Source organism: Nothobranchius furzeri, chromosome 4, assembly GCF_043380555.1.
Source record: "Nothobranchius furzeri strain GRZ-AD chromosome 4, NfurGRZ-RIMD1, whole genome shotgun sequence".
Lineage (NCBI taxonomy): Eukaryota > Metazoa > Chordata > Actinopteri > Cyprinodontiformes > Nothobranchiidae > Nothobranchius > Nothobranchius furzeri.
The window spans coordinates 47,235,268-47,256,063 of record NC_091744.1 but is presented as its reverse complement, the minus strand read 5'-3'; the positions used below and the strand labels follow the sequence as shown (position 1 = coordinate 47,256,063).

Sequence of the window (20,796 nt, the reverse complement as noted above, 5' to 3'; positions counted from 1 at the left end):
CAGACTAAAGCATAATTCCTTCACTTATTTCAGGGCCTGGAAGTGGTCCCTCCTAAGAAGTCCTGCCTTACTGAATTAGTCTGTTCAGCATCAGGTATTGTTCAAACAAGTATTATTGTACACAACCCCCTAGGTTGTCGAAATGGGATGTGGGAAGATTCAAGATTCAACTTTTTGTCATATGCACAGCTAGAAAAACACACTTTCTGCACAATGAAATTCTTACTTTGCCAAGATTAGAAAATTAAGACCGTTCCAGACGAGCACTTTTTTTTTCAAAGCAAGTTTTTCAGTCATTTCTCTATTTTCATTAAACCAGAATACTAAGCAACTGATCTTTTTTACAACTTGCACTGTTAATATGCTTTTTATGAACCACAATCTTTTTCCTTTCTAGCAGAGGCTGAGAACTTGCTGGAACTGGACACAGGGAACAGAGTATGTTTTATATTGTTGGCTTTTCTTGTGTCATTGTTTCTTCTCCAACCTCTATTTTAATTAGAGGTGTCAAATAATTCCATTACTTGCAATTAATTTTTTACAGCCATGATTAACGTGTTATATATTTTAATTATGTTAATCATTTTCAATCTACTGCTTCTTTATGGGACTTTTAAGTAAACCAATTTCTTTTCTTTTACGCTTCTTGCTGGTGTTCTTGAAGGGTTGATGTAAACTCATAAGTTGAAGGGTTGACGTTACAGTGACAAGACCGGTGAGAGATTAGCTGCAGCAGTGTTTATTTCAGCGACCTTGTTATCGTTACTCCGTTTTTTTCACCCTTCTTGCAACTTTTTCCAAAGTTATTGTTACCATTTGGATGTAATGGGTGTGTCACTGAGCATCAAGGCTGCTGACAGCTTTTCTCCTGTATCAGATGCACATCCGTGCTGCAGTTTGGAAAGACCACAGCATCAGCTGTTTGGCTTGCTGTTAGCATTGAAAATAAGGCTTATATTATGTACAGTTATTAGATTAAATTAAAAGATTACATTACTTTCAGATCATACATAATTAATGTAAAATATGTTTTTAATCTCTTGACAGCAGTAATTTTAATATTGTCTTTATTTTTGATTAGGAGAATTCTCTGCTTGAGGACACCTTTGAGGCAGCAAGGTGGTGTACCACAAGGTCCTTCAAAGGAAGCCTTTCCCTTCCCCAGGTCATCACCATGGACAGGGAAGCTTGCCGGAGGGCAGTGGAGAGGTTATGCTTCTGTGATGGCCTAGATGAACAGGAGATGAACGATTGCAGGGAACCGTTCCTATTCATGTTTAGTTTTCAGTCCGACTATGAGGAGTTCTGCAGAGAAATTGAGGAAAAAAGGAAGATGAGGGTGTTTTCTGGCTTTGAAATGCCATAGTACAGCAGTGTCACAGTTTTTGCATTCTTTTTCCTCCTCACATTGTTTTTTTGGAGGTTCTCTTGTTTTTTGTGTGCTTTTTGGTTCATTTGTTTGTACTTTTTTTTTTATTCCTGTGTTGGCTGTTTGCTCTATTAAATTTACCTTTTCTGAAAAATTTAGTCTGCATTCTTGGGTGTCTCACACAATGTCTCACCACCCCGCCTCAAACCCTGGCATGTTTTAAGAAGTATCAGCACAATTTAAGTCTCTGGTCCTCTTAATGTAGCTGATATAACTGAGTGTACAACAAATTTACCCGTGTCTGTACTGTTTTACACTCACTTGGGAAATGACTATTAAAATAAAGGCGGCATTGATAAAATCAACTATTAAAATGGTTTTGACAGGTTTAAAGAATAGTCTATCAAATGCCTGAACCTTTTATATAGGTACCAAAAGTACCTATTTTAGCTAAAAGACACAAATACCTATGTGCTATAAAATACACATACCATACAAAAGTAGAAAAAAGAATAAAAATATCAGAACAGATTGGATCAAAAATGGCGCCTGTAATTATCTGCTCTTTAAAATTATTATGACATCCAGCAAATAAGTCATTTGATTACCAATGTTATGCTTTACATGAGTTTTGTGGGTTTTTAGGGCTTTCTAATCCTTAGAAAGGGGCTACTCGCGGTTTCCTGGTTACATTGAGAGAGGGGCAGGAGTCAAACAGTTGTCTCCACCCACCTCTAAACGTTTAACCCCGCCCACATTTAGCCCCGCCCCGATCTCCGGGATGCAGCCAGGGGCTACTCACTTGTCCGCGCCGCCCCACGCGACAACTACCCCTGACTGCATCCCGGAGATCGGGGCGGGGCTAAATGTGGGCGGGGTCAAACGTTTAGAGGTGGGCGGAGACAACTAGTTGACTCCTGCGTCCTGCCCCACTCTCAATGGAACCAGGAAACCGCTATGCTATATGTGTGTGTGCAATGCTGTGACAGGTGTCGGGACAGAGGGAAGTAGCTGCCAAAATGGAGGTAAGCTAGGATTTTTCTTTCTCTGTTTTAACAATATCGAGGACCAATGTTGGGCGAACGTTTTATAAACTTGGAAATTAAAGGTTTTTTTTTCCCATTATGAGTTTTAGATGATACATATAGCCTATTTTACACATGCGGGGCGACTTACTTTTGAGGAGAAATGTTTACAGGGTTCCCACGGAGTCTTAATGAATTTATGAATTTGAAAGTAATACCTTTAAAAGACTGGCGAAACCCTTCAATTTTGGCATCTGGGTCTTAAAATTTGTGTTGGATGTAAGTTTTCTGTACTGCATTTTTCTTCTGAAGTTCATCAAAATATTCCAAACAAGTGATGACACCAAGAGAAGCACTATTTTTAGACATTTATTTCAATTTTGTGTCTTTACTGTTTGCACTGTTGCTTTTATACAATAGAAATACTGCAAGAAATTAGGGTAATAAAATTAGCAATAATAAAAAAAATGTCTTAAAATTAAACTAAAATATAGGCAACAAAAATTATTAAGGTTCTAATGTCAAACCAGATCGGTTATATTTTTAACCATTTGTTTAAAAATATAACCGATCTTCTACCAAGTGCCAACCCAGTGTTTTGTCAAAATATATTGGTAAAGTTGTATAGATAAATAAATGAAATTAGTTCAATAATTTTATTTTATTTATTTACTTTTTTGCTGATAGTGCCGTGAAATAGGTATTAATTTTCCATATGGCTTTAGAAAGATCTTAAACAGACTTAAATTTAAGTTGAAGAAACCTGTAGGAACACTTTTATAGCTTTGGGGAGATATGTTGTGTAGTCATGATTACTTTTTGGTGGAAAATATATTTTACAGGGGGAAATATGTTAGTTTTTTAAGCTTTTTATGTTCGTATCTGAGTTCTACACCTGATGGGCTTTATTATTATGGTTAGAGTGCTAATCTGATGTGTGTAATTATATAAACGTTTTGCTCAGTCAAGTGTCAACAGAATAACATGAATGTTTTCATAGTGAATGAATGTTGTCATTGTATCACCAAGGTCTGAGGAAGACAGAGTGCAGGCACGAAAAAGACGGAGAGAGGAAAGAGTAAAACAGGTGTAAGGTTATGAAGTTCATGGTTTTCAACTCCATACAGCTGGCCCCTGGGCACAATAACACCGTGTAGAAAAACCAAGGTCGGGTTGTTCCTCAGACTGTTTACATTCCAGGAGAAGAGTCCGAAGGAGAAGAAGAAGCTTTACCTAATCAAAGTACTTTATTTGTGATTAAAATTATTAAGCAAAACAGATGTTGATCAACAATAATCAAGTGAATGATCTGTGAAATAAATATGTCATGAATTATGTTTAATGAAACCAGGACTACGGTGCAGACATACTGATCCTCATCTCCATAGAAATGCATGACACATTGTTCCAACCAATCAGAGCTTTCGGCTGCCGCAGGAGAATCTGGTGTTGACTTCAAGTGTCCAATCTACTTTACTGAAACTTATCAACAATTCAGAGATATAAAACAAGGCAACGCCATTTTAAGTCAGTTCCATTTTGACTTCAGTTCTATTCACCATCATCCTAAAGACAAGCGCAGCCTGGCCGGATGCGTTTTCTTTAAACTAAGAACTGTGAAACGGGAGATTTTCGTCGTTTAACAACCAGACGACGTCCTTTCAAAATAAGAGCAACTGCTGACGCTGCTGAATCGTACCGGGCCGACCCTCCAGACGGGTTTTGAAACGTTGTGACCGCTGCACCGACAGCTCCATCGTACATCCGAGGTTTCCAGACCTGGCAATTCCTGATCTACTTGGGAGACCCCACTGGGTACGTACACGGCAAAATAGCGGCTCATGTCATCACTTTATAAGCCTCGTGATATCTAGTCATAACAAAGACGACCAGATTCGATTACGTCATCCTAGAGAATCTGAACCAGACCCACACACACACACACACACGCACCAACACAACATCCGAATCCATTCTCATCCATCACAGAGTAGTCCTGGTAGATTGTTTAGAATTTATAATTCAGAAATTAAAGATTCTCAAACGATCCCATATATCTCTCTTTTCTTGTCTCAAAGTCAATACAGAGTGTTTAATTAAACTCCCTGATGATAAAAACAGCCTATTCTTCTGTTTATAAAAGTGAACTACTAACAGTGTATTAAAATACAACTTTGGTTAGTTACATCACTTTGATTCCGTTACACAGGTGAGAGACAATTTGATTATTTCTTGTAGTTCAACTGTTGCTTGCAGACTGAAGCATAATTCCTTCACTTATTTCAGGGCCTGGAAGTGGTCCCTCCTAAGAAGTCCTGCCATACTGAATTAGTCTGTGCAGCATCAGGTATTGTTCAAACAAGTATTATTGTACACAACCCCCTAGGTTGTCGAAATGGGATGTGGGAAGATTCAAGATTCAACCTTTTGTCATATGCACAGCTAGAAAAACACGCTTTCTGCACAATGAAATTGTTACTTTGCCAAGATTAGAAAATTAAGACCGTTCCAGACAGATCACTTTTTTTTTCAAAGCAAGTTTTTCAGTCATTTCTCTATTTTCATTAAACCAGAATACTAAGCAACTGATCTTTTTTACAACTTGCATCGTTAATATGCTTTTTATGAACCACAATCTTTTTCCTTTCTAGCAGAGGCTGAGAACTTGCTGGAACTGGACTTTTCTTGTGTCATTGTTTCTTCTCCAACCATTATTTTAATTAGAGGTGTCAAATAATTCCATTACTTGCATTTAATTTTTACAGCCATGATTAACGTGTTATATATTTTAATTATGTTTATCATTTTTAATCTACTGCTTCTTTATGGGACTTTTAAATAAACCATTTTCTTTTCTTGTTCTTGAAGGGTTGATGTAAACTCATAAGTTGAAGGGTTGACGTTACAGCGACAAAACCGGTGAGAGATTTGCTGCAGCAGTGTTTATTTCAGCGACCTTGTTATCTTTACTCCGTTTTTTTCACCCTTCTTGCAACTTTTTCCAAAGTTATTGTTACCATTTGGATGTAATGGGTGTGTCGCTGAGTATCAAGGCTGCTGACAGCTTCTCTCCTGTATCAGACGCACCTCCGTGCTGCAGTTTGGAAAGACCACAGCATCAGCTGTTTGGCTAGCTGTTAGCATTGAAAATAAGGCTTATATTATGTACAGTTATTAGATTAAATTGAAAGATTAGATTACTTTCAGATCATACATATTTAATGTAAAATATGTTTTTAATCTCTTGACAGCAGTAATTTTAATATTGTCTTTATTTTTGATTAGGAGAAGTCTCTGCTTGAGGACACCTTTGAGGCAGCAAGGTGGTGTACCACAAGGTCCTTCAAAGGAAGCCTTTCCCTTCCCCAGGTCATCACCATGGACAGGGAAGCTTGCCGGAGGGCAGTGGAGAGGTTATGCTTCTGTGATGGCCTGGATGAAGAGGAGATGAACGATTGCAGGGAACCGTTCCTGTTCATGTTTAGTTTTCAGTCAGACTATGAGGAGTTCTGCAGAGAAATTGAGGAAAAAAGGAAGATGAAGGTGTTTTCTGATTTTGAAATGCCATAGTACAGCGGTGTCACAGTTTTTGCATTCTTTTTCCTCCTCACATTGTTTTTTTGGAGGTTCTCTTGTTTTTTGTGTGCTTTTTGGTTCATTTGTTTGTACTTTTTTTTATTCCTGTGTTGGCTGTTGTTTGCTCTATTAAATTTACCTTTTTTGAAAAATTTAGTCTGCATTCTTGGGTGTCTCACACAATGTCTCACCACCCCGCCTCAAACCCTGGCATGTTTTAAGAAGTATCAACACAATTTAAGTCTCTGTTCCTCTTAATGTAGCTGATATAACGGAGTGTACAACAAATTTACCCGTGTCTGTCTATACTGTTTTACACTCACTTGGGAAATGACTATTAAAATAAAGGCAGCATTGATAAAATCAACTATTAAAATGGTTTTGACAGGTTCAAATAATAGTCTTATAAATGCTTGAACCTTTTATAGAGGTACCAAAAGTATAGCTAAAAGACACAAATACCTATGTGCTATAAATACACATACCATACAAAAGTAGAAAAAAGAATAAAAATATCAGAACAGATTGGATCAAAAATGGCGCCTGTAATTATCTGCTCTATAAAATTATCATGACATCCAGCAAATAAGTCATTTGATTACCAATGTTATGCTTTACATGGGTTTTGTGGGTTTTTAGGGCTTTCTAATCCTTAGAAAGGGGCTACTCGCAGTTTCCTGGTTCCATTGAGCGAAGGGTTGTCTCCACCCACCTCTAAACGTTTAACCCCGCCCACATTTAGCCCCGCCCCGATCTCCGGGATGCAATCAGGGGCTACTCCCACGCGACGCCTCGTAAAAGTTGGTGGATTGGCCAATTGGTAATAATACACTGGGCTGGACCAATAGCCAGAGGTCTGATGCACCCGCCAGTTGTTTGTGAATCTCAGTAAACAGACAGACGAGCTTAACAAAATGGAGAACAAAAAACGGAAAGGAGGAGCGGAGAAAATTCGACTAAAAAAGAAACTGGCCCTTCAGGCTGATGCTGGCACATGTGTTAAAATCTCACAGTTGTTTGGTAGTGAAGGTTCAAGTAAAATCAATTTAGGAAGTGATGGAGCCTCAGCCCAGCGACAGGTTAGAGAAGAAAAGAGGGAGGAGGAGGAGAAACCCGAGCCGGTGTTGTGCCATAAATTGACTCGCTGCCAAAAAATGATTAGCCACCGCGGGATCGCGCACGGTTAGGTAATTGCATTTCTAGACAAAATTCCCCAGGATTTCGCCCTAAAACTCAGCATATCTAGCAATATGGACATTCAGAAAGCAAAGATAACCTCTTCCGGTACTTAAACAGATGTTTATCGCGGATATTAGTGTGACAGTGTTTGTGGCAGCCTGTGCGGGAGCACGAGGACGTGCTTGTGGAAAGAGGGAGGAAGATGTGGCAGTGTGAGCATCCACAATATCCCGATTGATGATGCGCCCTGGCTATTTGGGGAAAGAGATGTCCCTTTGGCTGACTGGTTTGAGCGTATGACTCTCACCCGGGAGTCTGGGGATCGAATCCCACCCGTCACTCGTTTCTGCACCTTGCCACGTTAGTTTTTCCAGTTCGGAAGTTGTTTTAAGTGTTGCTATTTATCTTAAACGTTCACAATGAGGATATATTAATCCTTTTTGCAATATTTGCGATTGAAAGATGGTTTGTGCCACAAACTTTGTGGTAAGAACTGGCTTTCTTTATGTTACAGCCTTGATACTAAAAAAATAAATAAACAATGTAAAATGGCACCCTGTATTGAATGTAAACGTTGTATAAATGGAAATAAACAATTCTCCAGCGATTTAATTTTTCCCCCTTCCTTTCTTTAGTCCACTTGACATGGAGCCACAGTTAACTAGTTCGGGGCACATTTTTACTTGAAAAAAAGTATTTAAACTGATCAAGCTTTGGCTTTACAATGACACTGTGTAGGTTGCTATTCATTACATTGCTCTATTTAAAAGTAACAAGATAAAAGCACTTCAGCACATAAAATTAAGATTGTCACTTGCCAAATAGACTACACCCTCCCGTTTACCTATAAGAAATGCCTCAAAATATCTTTAAATTCTTTATTGATGATTTAATCGTAGACAAATAAAATGGCATTTTACTTGCCAAAAAGTGATTGAATCACTAAGATTTTCATGGAGGCTAAAATTGACCAAATAAGGGTTTTATGTATTATCTGTTGATGTTACTGTACTCATACTGCCTACTGTGTCATCAAAAACACCCCAAAAATGGCAAAAAAAAAAAAAAAAAAAAAAAAAGAAAAGAAGATAATTTCCCTTGCCAAAAATTGATTACAGTGTCCTGGTCACCTGTAAAGGGTTACATTTACCTAAATATTACTTTATTTATTATTTCTTGATGTTATTGGTGCCATCACAGGATGCCGGGTGTCTTTCGCATTCATAAACACCTCAAAAATGGCAACAAATGATCATTTCCCTTGCCAAAAATTGATTACAGTGTCCTGGTCACGTGTAAAGGGTTAAATTGACCTTAATATTACCTTATTTATTATCTCTTGATGTTATTAGTGCCATCACAGGATGCTGGGTGTCTTCCACATTCATAAACACAGAGTCCTGGTCACCCATAAAGGCTTAAATTGGCATAAATATTACTTCATTTATTATGATGCTGGGTGTGTTCCACAATCATATTCGAATAAACGTGAAAATATTCTGTCCGAATATCTGTTTCTTGTTATAAATATAACAGCTAGAAGGATTTACAGTTAAAATAGGAGAAACACGTGACTCCCCAGGAAGGGTCGTAACACCACTTGCCTCACACACATAAGTGAACAAAACAAAGCAGCATGGAGACACTCCGTCTCCAACCACCTCTCAGGCAGCAGCCTGCACTCCCAAGTTCTACACGTCACCAGAACATAAACAACCGCAACACAATAAAAGCAGTGTTATACAAAATGGAAGGCCTGTAGTGTTTATTCTCTTACAGTAACGACTTATCAATTTTTTGGAGGAATTTATTTGAGAATTTTTTGGTTTTTATTAATTGTGCAATAGAAAAATAATCGCTAGATTAATCATCTAAATAGTCATTAGAATAGTCGACTATTCGATAAAATAATTGTCAGAATAATCATTTTAAAAATAGTCAGTTACCCCCAACCCTACTTTTTAGAATACCAGGATAGGAAGCATGGTGTAGGTTTACGTTTATTAGATTGATACATAAATACTACCAATAAGAAAGTGTACGTTGGTGTGTGTCAGAAACAGCGTAAGGCTTAATGTCTTTTCCAAAAAAAACAGGTGATGGGCCGGTCTCCAGTCAAAATGCCCGGGCTGAATTTTTGTCACAGTCCAGCCCTGCTGTCGGCTAGTGTAAACACAGGTCGCACACGTGATGTCAGCATTTTTTTGTCGCGGAAAGTGACGTTACGGACCTTAAAACTCCGGTTTTGTCTGTCCACACGCAGACACCCAAAACGGAGAAAACGCATATCTTCACTTTGGCCGGAGTTTTTAAAAAGATCTGTTTTCGTGTGAAAAAACTCCGTTTTCGTGTGGATGACAGGCCAAAACGTAGAAAAATATCTATGTTTTGGCAGGTCCCCGGCTACGTGTGGACAGGGCCTAAGTGTATTAAAAGCCTAAAATTCTGTATAATTAATGAGCATCAGACCCACGTGACCACAGAGCTAGCTCCGTGGAAAGGCCTCAGTAGAGCCTCGGTCTGGCCTGGAAACTGCTCCGGGATTTTGAGTTTCTGTGTTTGTGTATTCTGTTTTGGATGTTATTTGTGCAATTGTTGGACAAAATGACTTGCTGTGGCATTAATTGCACTAATAGAGCATCCAAGGAGTCTCCACTTCATTTTTTCGGTAAGTAAAATTATATTTATGTATTTTAGGTCACTGCCGAGCTGAGCTTAGATTTTAACATGTACTGTTTAACCATGAAATTTAAATGTAATAGGGTAAAACCCAGTGCATTTAACATAATGCTGCACTTTAGAAAATGGGTTGAAATATAACATGCTGGTGGAGCTGGGTTCCCACTATCGGCTTGTGGAGCTCTCGGGAGACCGATGTTTTCCACCCGGTTCTCCCCTCCCCGCAGCTCGGCGCATCTCAGATCGCAGCGGCGCTTGTCTGCTGCGCGGCTGCCGGCTTGTGCAGCTCTGGATGGAAACCTTTCCACCCGGTTCTCCCCAGCGGCAGCTCTGCGCATCTCAGATTGCATTGGCGCTTGTCTGCTGCGCGGCTGCCGGCTTGTGGAGCTCTCGGGAGACCTCTGTGTTCCACCCGGTTTTACCCAGCGGTCAGCCCGGCGTATCTCTGACTCAGAAGCGCTGGTGTTGTGCACAGTTAACTCTGGTTGTAACTATGTTGCTACCTCCGTTAGCTTAGCTCCCACCTCTGCGTTAGCTTTGGGTTAGCTTCAGGTTAGCTTGTAGCTAGTTCGACGGGTGTCGTCAGTTGATCCCAGCCTTACAGCCCCACCCTCAGCTCCTCCTCTCCTCCCTTTTTTGGAATTGTCTGGGCTTGACAGAACCTGTGACACGGTCAAAATGGCGGTGGTGGCCACCTCCCATTTGGCCTCAAAAACGTGATATTAGAGCCTATGGAAAGGAATTGTCCAATATATTTATGTTGATGCTGCTGCCCCAAGGTTAGCGTGCTGTAACGTGATGAAGGAGTTATTCCTCCAAGGTTATTTAACCTCTCTCCACAGATGCCTCTGACACAGTACTAGAGTGCATGAGACAGCCTCAAGGTCATGCATTTGCTTCTAAAACTGTTTACTTTCCAGCAAGAGAAGAATGAAGATAAAAGACTCTTTTCTTTTATTAAATCAAAGAACTCTATTTTTAATAAAGCTAATCAAAAAAAGTGTTAGTCAATAATACATTGTTGACCGATCTGTGAAATAACAATGTTATGAGTAATATGCTTTAATAAGTAAATGACTTAAATCTAGTTCACTAGACACGCTGATACACGTAATGTAAATGCAGGACACATTGTTGTTACTGATCCAATCAGAACCTTCCTTTCTGAAGCGTGGCATAGTCTCTGTGGTGTTTATAAATCTGCCAACGTTGATTCGACCAGAATTCAAAACATCCAGATTAATAAAACCAGTTCCAACGCCATCTTAAGTTCAGTTCTCAAGATCAGTGGTGTGTCCAGATCTTTTAAAATGGGGTGGCCCAGGTGAGGCACAGCTTTGTGCATGGGTGGCACCAATGGTTATGCTCTTTTTGTTTTACCCCCAAGCCTTTTGTGGACAATGAAAAGCCTATTTAAAAGTAAATTAGTGTGGTGGCACCTGGGGTGGCCAATCAGATTTCAAGGGTGGCATGTGCTACCCCAGGCCACTCCCTGGACACGCCCCTGCTCAAGATCTCACTGGAGTTCACCGCATGCTAAGCAAAGTAACGGACCGGCCATCCGGACTTCCTTCTTTTTAAGCTGAGAACCGCCAAGCTAGATAAAATCTGTTGCATTTTACCAACCAAGCAACTGTTCCTTTCAGAATAAAAGCTGAACTCACTGACCCAAGGAGGGTCCCTTTTGACACTGTGAACCACCTGTCGCTTTTTACCTGGAGACAATCCAAAGACTAGTTTGTCATACTGCTAACGCTGTTCCATCGACTCCAGTACCAAAGGAGGGTCCGAGGACCTGGCGATCTGGATCTGTACGGAAGTCTCATTCTGAAGGGTATGTGTGGAGCGACAAAAATGGCGTCTCATGTGTTTATGAAACTCCTTCAAAGCTCTGATCATAGCTAGAAGCAAAACATCATTACATCATTCAGACTTGCTTCTCTGGATACGAGAGTTCTGATAATAACACCACTCACACACACCATCCATCTCACGTTTCATTCACCAGATCCATTCATCATTAGAGTTACAGTTAGTCTTATTTAAAATTGTTTAAATTGTTTAGTAATAAATCATCTTAAATATTTTAAAGGTCTGATTCTTCTCTTGTCTCTCAGTTAATACAAAGTGTTACAAAATCCCTGCAATAAAAAGTTCCAATCTTCTGGTTAAATAACTCAGCGGTCCGTAAGATTGATTTCATATTCACTTTGGAATCTCAATGTCTCACGGGTCCTAATTAGATGTAAATTAACTTCTTTTACAGCGCGTGACTCTCACCTGGGAGTCTGGGGATCAAATCCTACCCCGGCCCTCATTTCTCCACCTTGCCACATTTTCTTTACCCAATATTAGAGTAAATCAAAAGGATCCCATGGCTTCTTTGAATTGCAAGAAGTAACTTGTTGATCGCTCAGTAGCATCCAGAAATGGTCACTTTTTCCTCTACAGTTTGACCTCTTCAGTATCCAGTCAGATGGGGACATGAGTCTACATCTAGTGCCTTTAATCTGCTGGATCCTACTATTCTATCAGCTGGAGTCCAGGCAGGGTCCAAAATTAACACTCGCCACTCACCAAATGTGAGCAAATTGCTCCATTTGGCGAGTAAATTTTTTAGCTCTACCTGCCACATGGCGAGTAAATGTTTGCACCAAATTAGTTATGTTTATCAGTCATCTTCCATGGATTTCTGATACTCCTCCCGCCTGCATGCAACGTACACAAACGTACGCGAAACGTGAGCGCCGCATCCAACGTCATTTCCACCTATCCCATTCAATCAGTTTATCAAGTTAGCAGATAGCTTCGTGTTAAAACTAGCGGTGAAATGTGGCGGTTTTTAACGAGTCAGCCAGCCTTCCAAAAGAAAACTCGTCGAACTGGAAGAAAAACCACCAGGACCAGTAGCAACCAGAAGATTTTGTGAAAAGTGGCGAACTGGAGACGGCGGAGTCGTGAGACAATGGCTACATTATGATGGCCACGTAGCGTTGCTGCCTTTCACAGATAACTGGCCCTCGGCATTCTTCAAATATCCAAAAATGCCCATACTTCCGACTTTGTCTTCTTTGAGGGATAATAAATGTCCCGAGTGCTGCAGTCTCCTCCTGCTATTATTTCAGCTTTAGCTTAAAGAAAGTTTTGGTCGTAAACAACAAAGTGCGCATGTGCCGCCGGCAACTTCAGCAGATGATACGGTTGCTGGTAAGGGTCACCGCGCCTACGCCGCAGCCACGGTAATCCACCGAGATAATATATATTTTTAAAAACAGGACGGTTATTATTATTGTCTACTTTTTTACCGGGGTTTACTGCTACACCGGTTACCGTGACAACCCTAGCCCTGACACACCTTCAGATATTCTCATGGTGCAGCTGTGTTCTCCAGAGATCAAGAACTAGGACCCAAATGAGGCTGTAATGCTTTGGCACAAAGACGATGTCAGAAGCAGGAGGCCAGACTTCATGGACAGAGAAAACAAGGAGTCTGACTAGATTTCAATGAAAGAGACATAAAAACATCTCTAAAAATAAATAAATAAATAGTAAAAATGACAAAAGAGTTGTTTTTCTTATTAATTGATGTTTTAATTATTTTGTCACTCTGTTTGGAATCAACATAATATAGAATAACATGCTTAAGGTAGATCTAAATCATTTAGCATTTTGGCCGGTAAAAAATATGCTTGGCTGGTAGATTTTGATCATCTACCAGCCAACTTGGCCGGTGAGTAAAAAATTTAATTTCGGACCCTGAGTCCAGGCCTCTGCAGCTTTGAACACAGGATAACATACTGTCAACAAACTGTTCCCGTTTTAAGGCCATACGCTTCCTCTTATTGCTTCTACAGGATGAGTTAATTAATCATAGAATGAATGAACAATATGGTTACATGAAATGTTTTTATTAATCTGTGCTTAGATTAATAAGGATGAAATGAAATATATGACCCATATATTTAATCAGCGTACGTGACTGGACAAGCACACACTCACCATATGTCCATGACGCAAGTTAAAGTTCATGCCACTGCACATAGATATTTTCTTATTCACAAATCAGAGCATCCTGTATCTGGGAAAGGTGTGGTTCTGATGTTTGTTAACACCTCTTTACATGTCAAATTCTGGCTGGACATGTAATCATAATATGGCAGTTGTTAAAACAGGATCACTTGCTGAGTGATTCAGTTAGTTTTTGAGCCGAACTCCGGACTGGCCACTGGAGAAAAACTCTTTAACTACCGCACCTCTTGACAAGCTGTCAAACCTGTGACACGCTGCAGCGACACAGAAACTTGCTCCTTCAGAACAAAGCTGACACAGCCAAGACTCCTTCAGAGTCCATCTGTCTTAGTCGCAAACACCACCTGTTGTGACCTGGAGACAACTCGAAGACCGGTCTAGTGGTGCCACAGTTTCTCTTACGGACCTCGGTGCCTTGGAGTCCACGGACTTCGGCACATTCCGGATCTACCTGGGGGGTCTCTGAAAGAAAGGGTACGTAGGCACGACGGATTGCGTCTGATGCCGTTTTATTAGCAATCAACTTTCTAGTTTAATGCAGACCAAATTCAGTCACACTCAGAACTCCGCTTCTACAAATATGAGGGTTATGATAACATCACATTCACAGATCATCACCCCTCACATTCCATCCACTTATATTCTGAACTTATAATCCATCACATTCATCTAATTTATAACTTGTCTTGTTTTTAACTTGTTTAGAAAATAAATTTCTTACTTTTTATGAACTTGACTCTGTCTGAATGAATACGAAGTGTGTTATGATCACTGAAAAAGCAAAGAATCCTAATTCTTCTGATTAAACATTCAAAGATCAATCAGGTTGATATTCTATAATTATATAGAATATCACATCTTATTGGTCATAAGTAAAGGTAATATATTAAGCTTAAAATCAACATATTTACCCCTCTTACAGCTCCTTTTACTGGATAACACAATGCTGATGTTTGCCAGCCGGTGTCAAATTACGAATGGCGGCGCAGACTTGGCAACCCTTTGGGCTTATATGATTGGGACAGATTGCAAACAATGATTATATCCCCTTTTAAAAGGAGGAAAACTGACAACCCCCCGTCCGGCTGAAAAGGAAACCTATCTCAATGTAATATTCCTTCCAACATGGTTGAGTCAGACTGTTTTGTGATTATTTTGTTATTTTTAATTTCTTACTTATTGCGCCTTTAAAGTTGGTTTGCTGAGAGGCTTTAATATACTTGAAAGGACATGTTTAAGATGTCCCTCTTGATCAAGTTTGTGATGGTTTGAGTTCAGTTTTGTGGTATTTGTGGGAGTGGCTGCGCAGTTGAGCAGTGGTTAGAGCTGTTGCCTTGGAGCAAGAAGGTCCTGGGTTGGCTTCCCGGCCTGGGATCTTTCTGCATGGAGTTTGCATGTTCTCCCTGTCATGCGTGGGTTCTCTCCGGGTACTCTAGCTTCCTCCCACAGTCCAAAAACATGACTGTCAGATGGACTGATCTGCCTAGATTTTCCTTAGGTGTGTGATAGTTTGTCCTGTGTGTCTCTGTGTTGCCCTGCGATGGACTGGCTCTCTGTCCAGGGTGTAACCCCCCCCCCCCCCCCCCCCCCCCCCCCCGAATCGATTCACAAAGGTCCAGAATCAATTCCAGGAATTCAAATATTTGGCATGTTACAGGTTTGAGATGCACTTTTGTATGTTTTCTTGGTCTTTGTTAGGAGAGTTAGTACTCCGTTTACTTTTGTGGTCCCATAAATTGGGATGATTCATTTTTTTAATATGCTGGGACTAGAATGTAATTTTTTTTCCCATACTCAGAAATTTGAGAAATTCTCATATTTATTTTCTAAGTTGAAGTTATTGATAAATGAGAGAAAACAATTCCCTTAGTAAGAAATCTGAGGCACTTTTTTAAACAGGTTGAGGACTCAAATGTTAAACTTGTTTCCACACATACTTGAAAAGTATTTGACCGTATTACTTTCAAAGCTACTGTTAGGTAACTATAGATTTGTTATATTTTACAAGGTAAGCAAAAATAAATTAGAGTCACGTTATTTTACCTTGTGAATTAGCTTTTTTGACCATGACCAGTTTAAAGTAAAATAAAAAAAATTCCCATAGCTTTAACTAACTTGTACAACAAAGTAGTTCATCCTGGAACTGACACTCTTTGTTAATGCTCTAATTTCCCTCTGGGATTAATAAAGTATTGATTGATTGATTGATTGATTGATTTAAATCACAAATCGATTCTGAATCGAATCGGCACCCTGAGAATCGGAATCGAATCAAATCGTGAGTTGCTCTGAGATTCACATCCCTAGTTGTTTGTGTTGAGGAATTCATCAGATTTTGTTACAAGACTTACTTGCGCAGGTTGTTGAGCACCATGATGTTGGCGTACATGTGGAAGAGGTAGTAGGTGTAGGGAGGGTTGTCATCTGTGGTCCACTCCTCAGGCTTCGGGCTTTTGTAGGAGAACATGTGGTCACTGTGTTTGGACTCGTCGTCCACGCTGTCGAATCCTGTCACCTGGAAGGCAACAAGAGCATCTCAGCTGTTATTAGTCCAGCACTGCTCTTTGAGTCTGTTGACTGTAAACATACGCACATATTTCAAGAATAACTGTAAAGATTTGTGCTTTTGAGGGTTGACTGTAGCCTCAAAAAGGGGGAGGAAAATGTTCTCCAGCATCTTGGCAAAGTTTGGGATCAGTTTTTTTGACCTGAAGATGTCGCTGCAACACACAACCATAAAATAAAAAAATTTAAATACCACACACACACACACACACACACACACACACACACACACACACACACACACACACACAGGGCTGATTTAGTAATGTAGTTCAGATTAAAACTGAATATTTGTCAATAAATGGTTCCACTTCATTTTTTATTTAGCATAACGTACTAGATCCTTGGAACTTGGATCATCCATCTCATGTTGGGCGAGTGGACCTTGTGCTGGATGAACCAGGTTGCTAGGCTCTCCCACTCGGACGCAGATCGGCCGTAGATGGACAGACGAGGCTCGGTGAACTGATAAGTGCTCTCCTCCAGTTCTGCAGCAACTTCCTGAAAGGGGCAACAGCACGACAGGAAGTTATTGGTAGATGAAACAGAATGACCCAGCACACCAACTGAGATTATTGATTTACAACACTACTTTACTGTATACAGTCATGTTATTAGTTCCGTCTCCTGCTCTGCACCTTGATGAGTCGGGCAAAGTACTCTCCTTTGATGTAGTTGTCCGTTTTCAGATAAATCTCTCTCAGCTCACTGGCTCCTACAGGATTGTACTTGGAGTTGAACTTGTCAAAGCGGTGGAACGTTTGTCTCCCCTGGGAGAGTCCAGAAAGAGTCATTCTTTCCTACTGGTAATGACACCGTCTTTTAAATTCAGAACAAAGCAACTCAGACTTTAAACACCATTTAGATTCACTTGTGTTTTATATCACATAATAAACATAGATCTGGTCCTCATCTGGTTAAATTATTCTAATCTAACCTTGAGTGAATACAAACAGAACGGTTTCCACTTAGTTGTTATTTACAAGCTAAAATGAAGTCAAAATGTAAAAGGATCCAACAGTTTGTTGGACCTCAATTAGCAGCAAGAACTCTCAATAGTTGTTTTCTGACTTTTTGAGGTTCTCGCTTGATTCTGGAGGAGTTCTGGCCCACCCATCACAGCATTTGAGCCAGGTTCTGGTCTAGACTTTAACCGGAGCATTTCAGCACCTTCGTCATTCTGTGTTTGGATCATGGTTTTGTTTTCTGACTCAGTTCTGTCACTGTGACTCTAGAAGACTTTGGTCTATAGGAGAGCCACAGGTGGACTCAGAGGCTGTAAGAAGCCCAAACCATCAGCCCTTCACCACCGTGTTGACAGATGGGATCATATGGTTTTGCTTTTATCTGGTAAATGGCCTGTTTTCATATAGGTCATTCTAGAGGCCTAGAACTCCCCAGGGGGCTTTATAACACAACAGTCAGTCACCCATTCACACACTGGGGGTGATAAGCTACATGTAGCCACCACTGCCCTGGGGCACACTGACAGAGGTGGAGTTGCCTTTTGCCTCCGTCCACCACCAGCAGGTAGGGAGGGTAAAGTGTCTTGCCCAAGGACACAACGAACCTGCAACCCTTTGGGGACAGGGTAATCTTTCAACTCCTCTGCCACCATTTTTTCCAATATGATGCTTTTCATTACAGGTATTGTTCTAGATATCTGGCATTTTATCTAGATGCAAACCTAAGTGGTGCCGCCATGTTGTTTTTGAGATAAGAGCTTTTCTCCTGCAACCCTTCCTAACAATCCAAACTTGCTCAGCCCATATGTGACTGTTATGTCATGACCTTATATCATACAAACATATGAGCGGTGGATTTTCTCTCACAGCATGTACATCCAGTGAATCTACGGTGAGGTCATAGGGGTCCATGTGAAGATTGTCAAAGACTTGTTTGAGGGTGATCTTCTGGCCTCCTTTCTCCAAGACCACGCGGTCCGCCTCTGTATGGTATGTGGTCTGTATAAACTTCAGCAGATGCTTCTGGTTCATGCAAGCTGCGGCATGTATGTGTGTGTCAACCTGTGTTAAAGAAATGATGACATCAATGACAGCTTAGTGGATAAAAACCTGATGCACAAAAATGGAGCATAGACACCAACCTTTCTGACATTGTAGAAGTCTCTGTGTGGGACACTTTTCAGCTCTTTCAGCTCTGCCATTTCATTCAGCATTTCATGCAGGTAGAATTTAGAAGCCAAGAACTTAAGCCGTCTGTGACAGTAGGTCTTTCTGTGAGGACATATGAGAGTGTCAAGCAGCAGGAAATGCTTCTCAGCCTGTAAAGCTGCATGATCACTTCTCAGGGTATGAAATGATTGGTTCTATCCGCTGAGATGTCGGTCTCATAATGGCAGTGCCTGTGAACTCACGTTGGGCCATCGGCTATCATTGCCAGAACATGGCTTAGGTCTATCGCAAAGGTCTCAAGGTCAGGATAGGGTAGGTTGAGGGGTCTGTCTTGTTTCAGGGCCTCTGCATCAGTATACACATGAACTATTCCATCCTTCATCTTTAGCTCAAAGTTCAGGTTTTCAGGAATTCCCTCCATGGAGAATGGATCCTCTCCTTCTTGAGGTGATGGCCAGATGTCTACGGTGATTGGAGAAGATGAAGAGAACAGTGTTTTAAAGCAGAATAGCAACATAATAATACTGGTTTGGGCCAAACAACCAGTTCTGATGATGACTGGAGCTCTTTCTCTGTATTTGTGAAAGGTGGCACAACAGTCAGTGTGCTGCTGTTCTGTCCTCGTTGTCGGTTCCATGTCAAAAGTACTTCTGTGGTGTTTCAGCACCACCCTTCCTCAACACTACCCAAAAACTCAGTTCTATTATAGTCTTTAGACATAGATCTCATCTTTGTGATTACATGAAATATTTACCAATAATAGAACAAACATTGTATTTGCTCTTTGACCTCAAATGCTTTGATAAAAATCACATCATCAGTGCTGTTTGAAGACGGACACTTCTGGATGTGTTTTGTTTATTATCAGGAGTCAAATAAAGTCTGAAATGGCAGCACCTAGAATGAGCTTCCTTTAAATATCAGACAGGCCTCCTCACTGTCTGATTTGTAATCACTGCTTAAAACTGTTTGGTTTTATTTTAATTATCCTGTTTTTGCTGGTTCTGTGTACAGCCCTTTGGTCCTGTGGGTGTTTTAGGTGCTATACAAATGTGGTATGGTATGGTATGGTATGGTATTATATGGTATGGTATGGTATGGTATGTCATGGTGTGCTATGCTATGTTATGTTATGTTATGTTATGTTATGTTATGCTATGCTATGCTATGCAGTGCTATGCATGGTATGATATGGCATGGCATGGCATGGCATGGTATGCTATGCTGTGTTGTGTTGTGTTGTGTTGTGTTATGTTATGTTATGTTATGCTATGCTATGCTATGCTAGGCTACGCTATGCTACACTGACTGATCTTTTCTCACACACACCTCATTCTAATAGCTGAGACATAGTTTATCTGCTGCCATACAACACCTGTCGTGATTACTGTTAAGCAGCTCTGTCACACGTTTAAAAATCCGTACTTGGCAGGACCTCATCCTCCTCGGACCACTTCACGTTGTCAGCATCACGAAGGAATCGAGCTGCTGTTCTCGGGAAGCGGTGGTATGCCAGCTTGGAGTATTTCTCTCGGATGCGAAGGGCATGAAGGAGATCCTTTGCTGCCTTTTCGTACTCACCCACTGTAATCTTGAAAGAGATATGCATTTAATAATATGTTGTTCAATGATAAAAGTATATTTTTAGGTTTCTACATGCCCCTGCACAGTAATCCCCACTGATGGTAACTCTCTGGAACTCTGGAAACAACTCCAAGGGGAAAAGATCAGATGTTCCTGGGGTGGGAACGGGGGAGGCTGCAGACCGGATCCAGTCGTCAGGCAGCTGCAGAGAGACTGAACGCTTCTGCAAGAAATTCTTCCTCCTGATTACACACAATAAAGACATCACTGCTATTTCTTAGTTTCAAACAGTTAAACTAGAGTTTTCTGCTGTTGGTTATAGCTCATAGAGCAAACGTTAGGAGAATCGTCAATCCAACTCCTACCTTTTAACAGACTTCTCAGACTGCTCCTCAGCCAGCTCCTTCTGCAGCGCCCTCTCCCTGTCCTCATGCAGGCCAATCGGACAGTCCTCTGGGACCGTGAACAATGACAGAGCATCCTTGTTGTCTTCTTTTTTCAGGGCAGAGGCATACACCTTCTCTGCCATCAAGCGCACCCTCTCATCGGCGTCATTCATTGACATCTTCTTGAAAAGCCGCGGAATTTCTGGGGAAAGGTTGGACTCAGTGAGGTTTTTTTTTTGTTTTTCCTGCCAGTAAATCTAAAATCTAAC

At 40.7% G+C, this 20,796-nt stretch overlaps 1 protein-coding gene across 4 annotated transcripts in view; it reads right to left on the bottom strand.

The window, feature by feature from the left end:
• Positions 1-20,796, bottom strand: part of ampd3b (adenosine monophosphate deaminase 3b) — a 74,753-nt gene that overhangs the window by 16,144 nt on the left and 37,813 nt on the right. For all 4 annotated transcript variants that reach the window (XR_011520294.1, XR_011520295.1, XM_070550222.1 and 1 more), the window contains exons 3-12: positions 20,507-20,729; positions 20,218-20,383; positions 19,983-20,148; positions 18,800-19,019; positions 18,530-18,659; positions 18,255-18,449; positions 17,061-17,192; positions 16,760-16,923; positions 16,451-16,577; positions 16,209-16,372 (exon numbers count right to left, since the gene is read on the bottom strand). Coding sequence is in view for 2 of the 4 variants with exons in the window: in XM_070550222.1 (XP_070406323.1) it covers positions 16,209-16,372; positions 16,451-16,577; positions 16,760-16,923; positions 17,061-17,192; positions 18,255-18,449; positions 18,530-18,659; positions 18,800-19,019; positions 19,983-20,148; positions 20,218-20,383; positions 20,507-20,729 (1,687 nt within the window). In the remaining 2 variants the exon portion in view is untranslated. The remainder of the gene's footprint in view (positions 1-16,208; positions 16,373-16,450; positions 16,578-16,759; positions 16,924-17,060; positions 17,193-18,254; positions 18,450-18,529; positions 18,660-18,799; positions 19,020-19,982; positions 20,149-20,217; positions 20,384-20,506; positions 20,730-20,796) is intronic.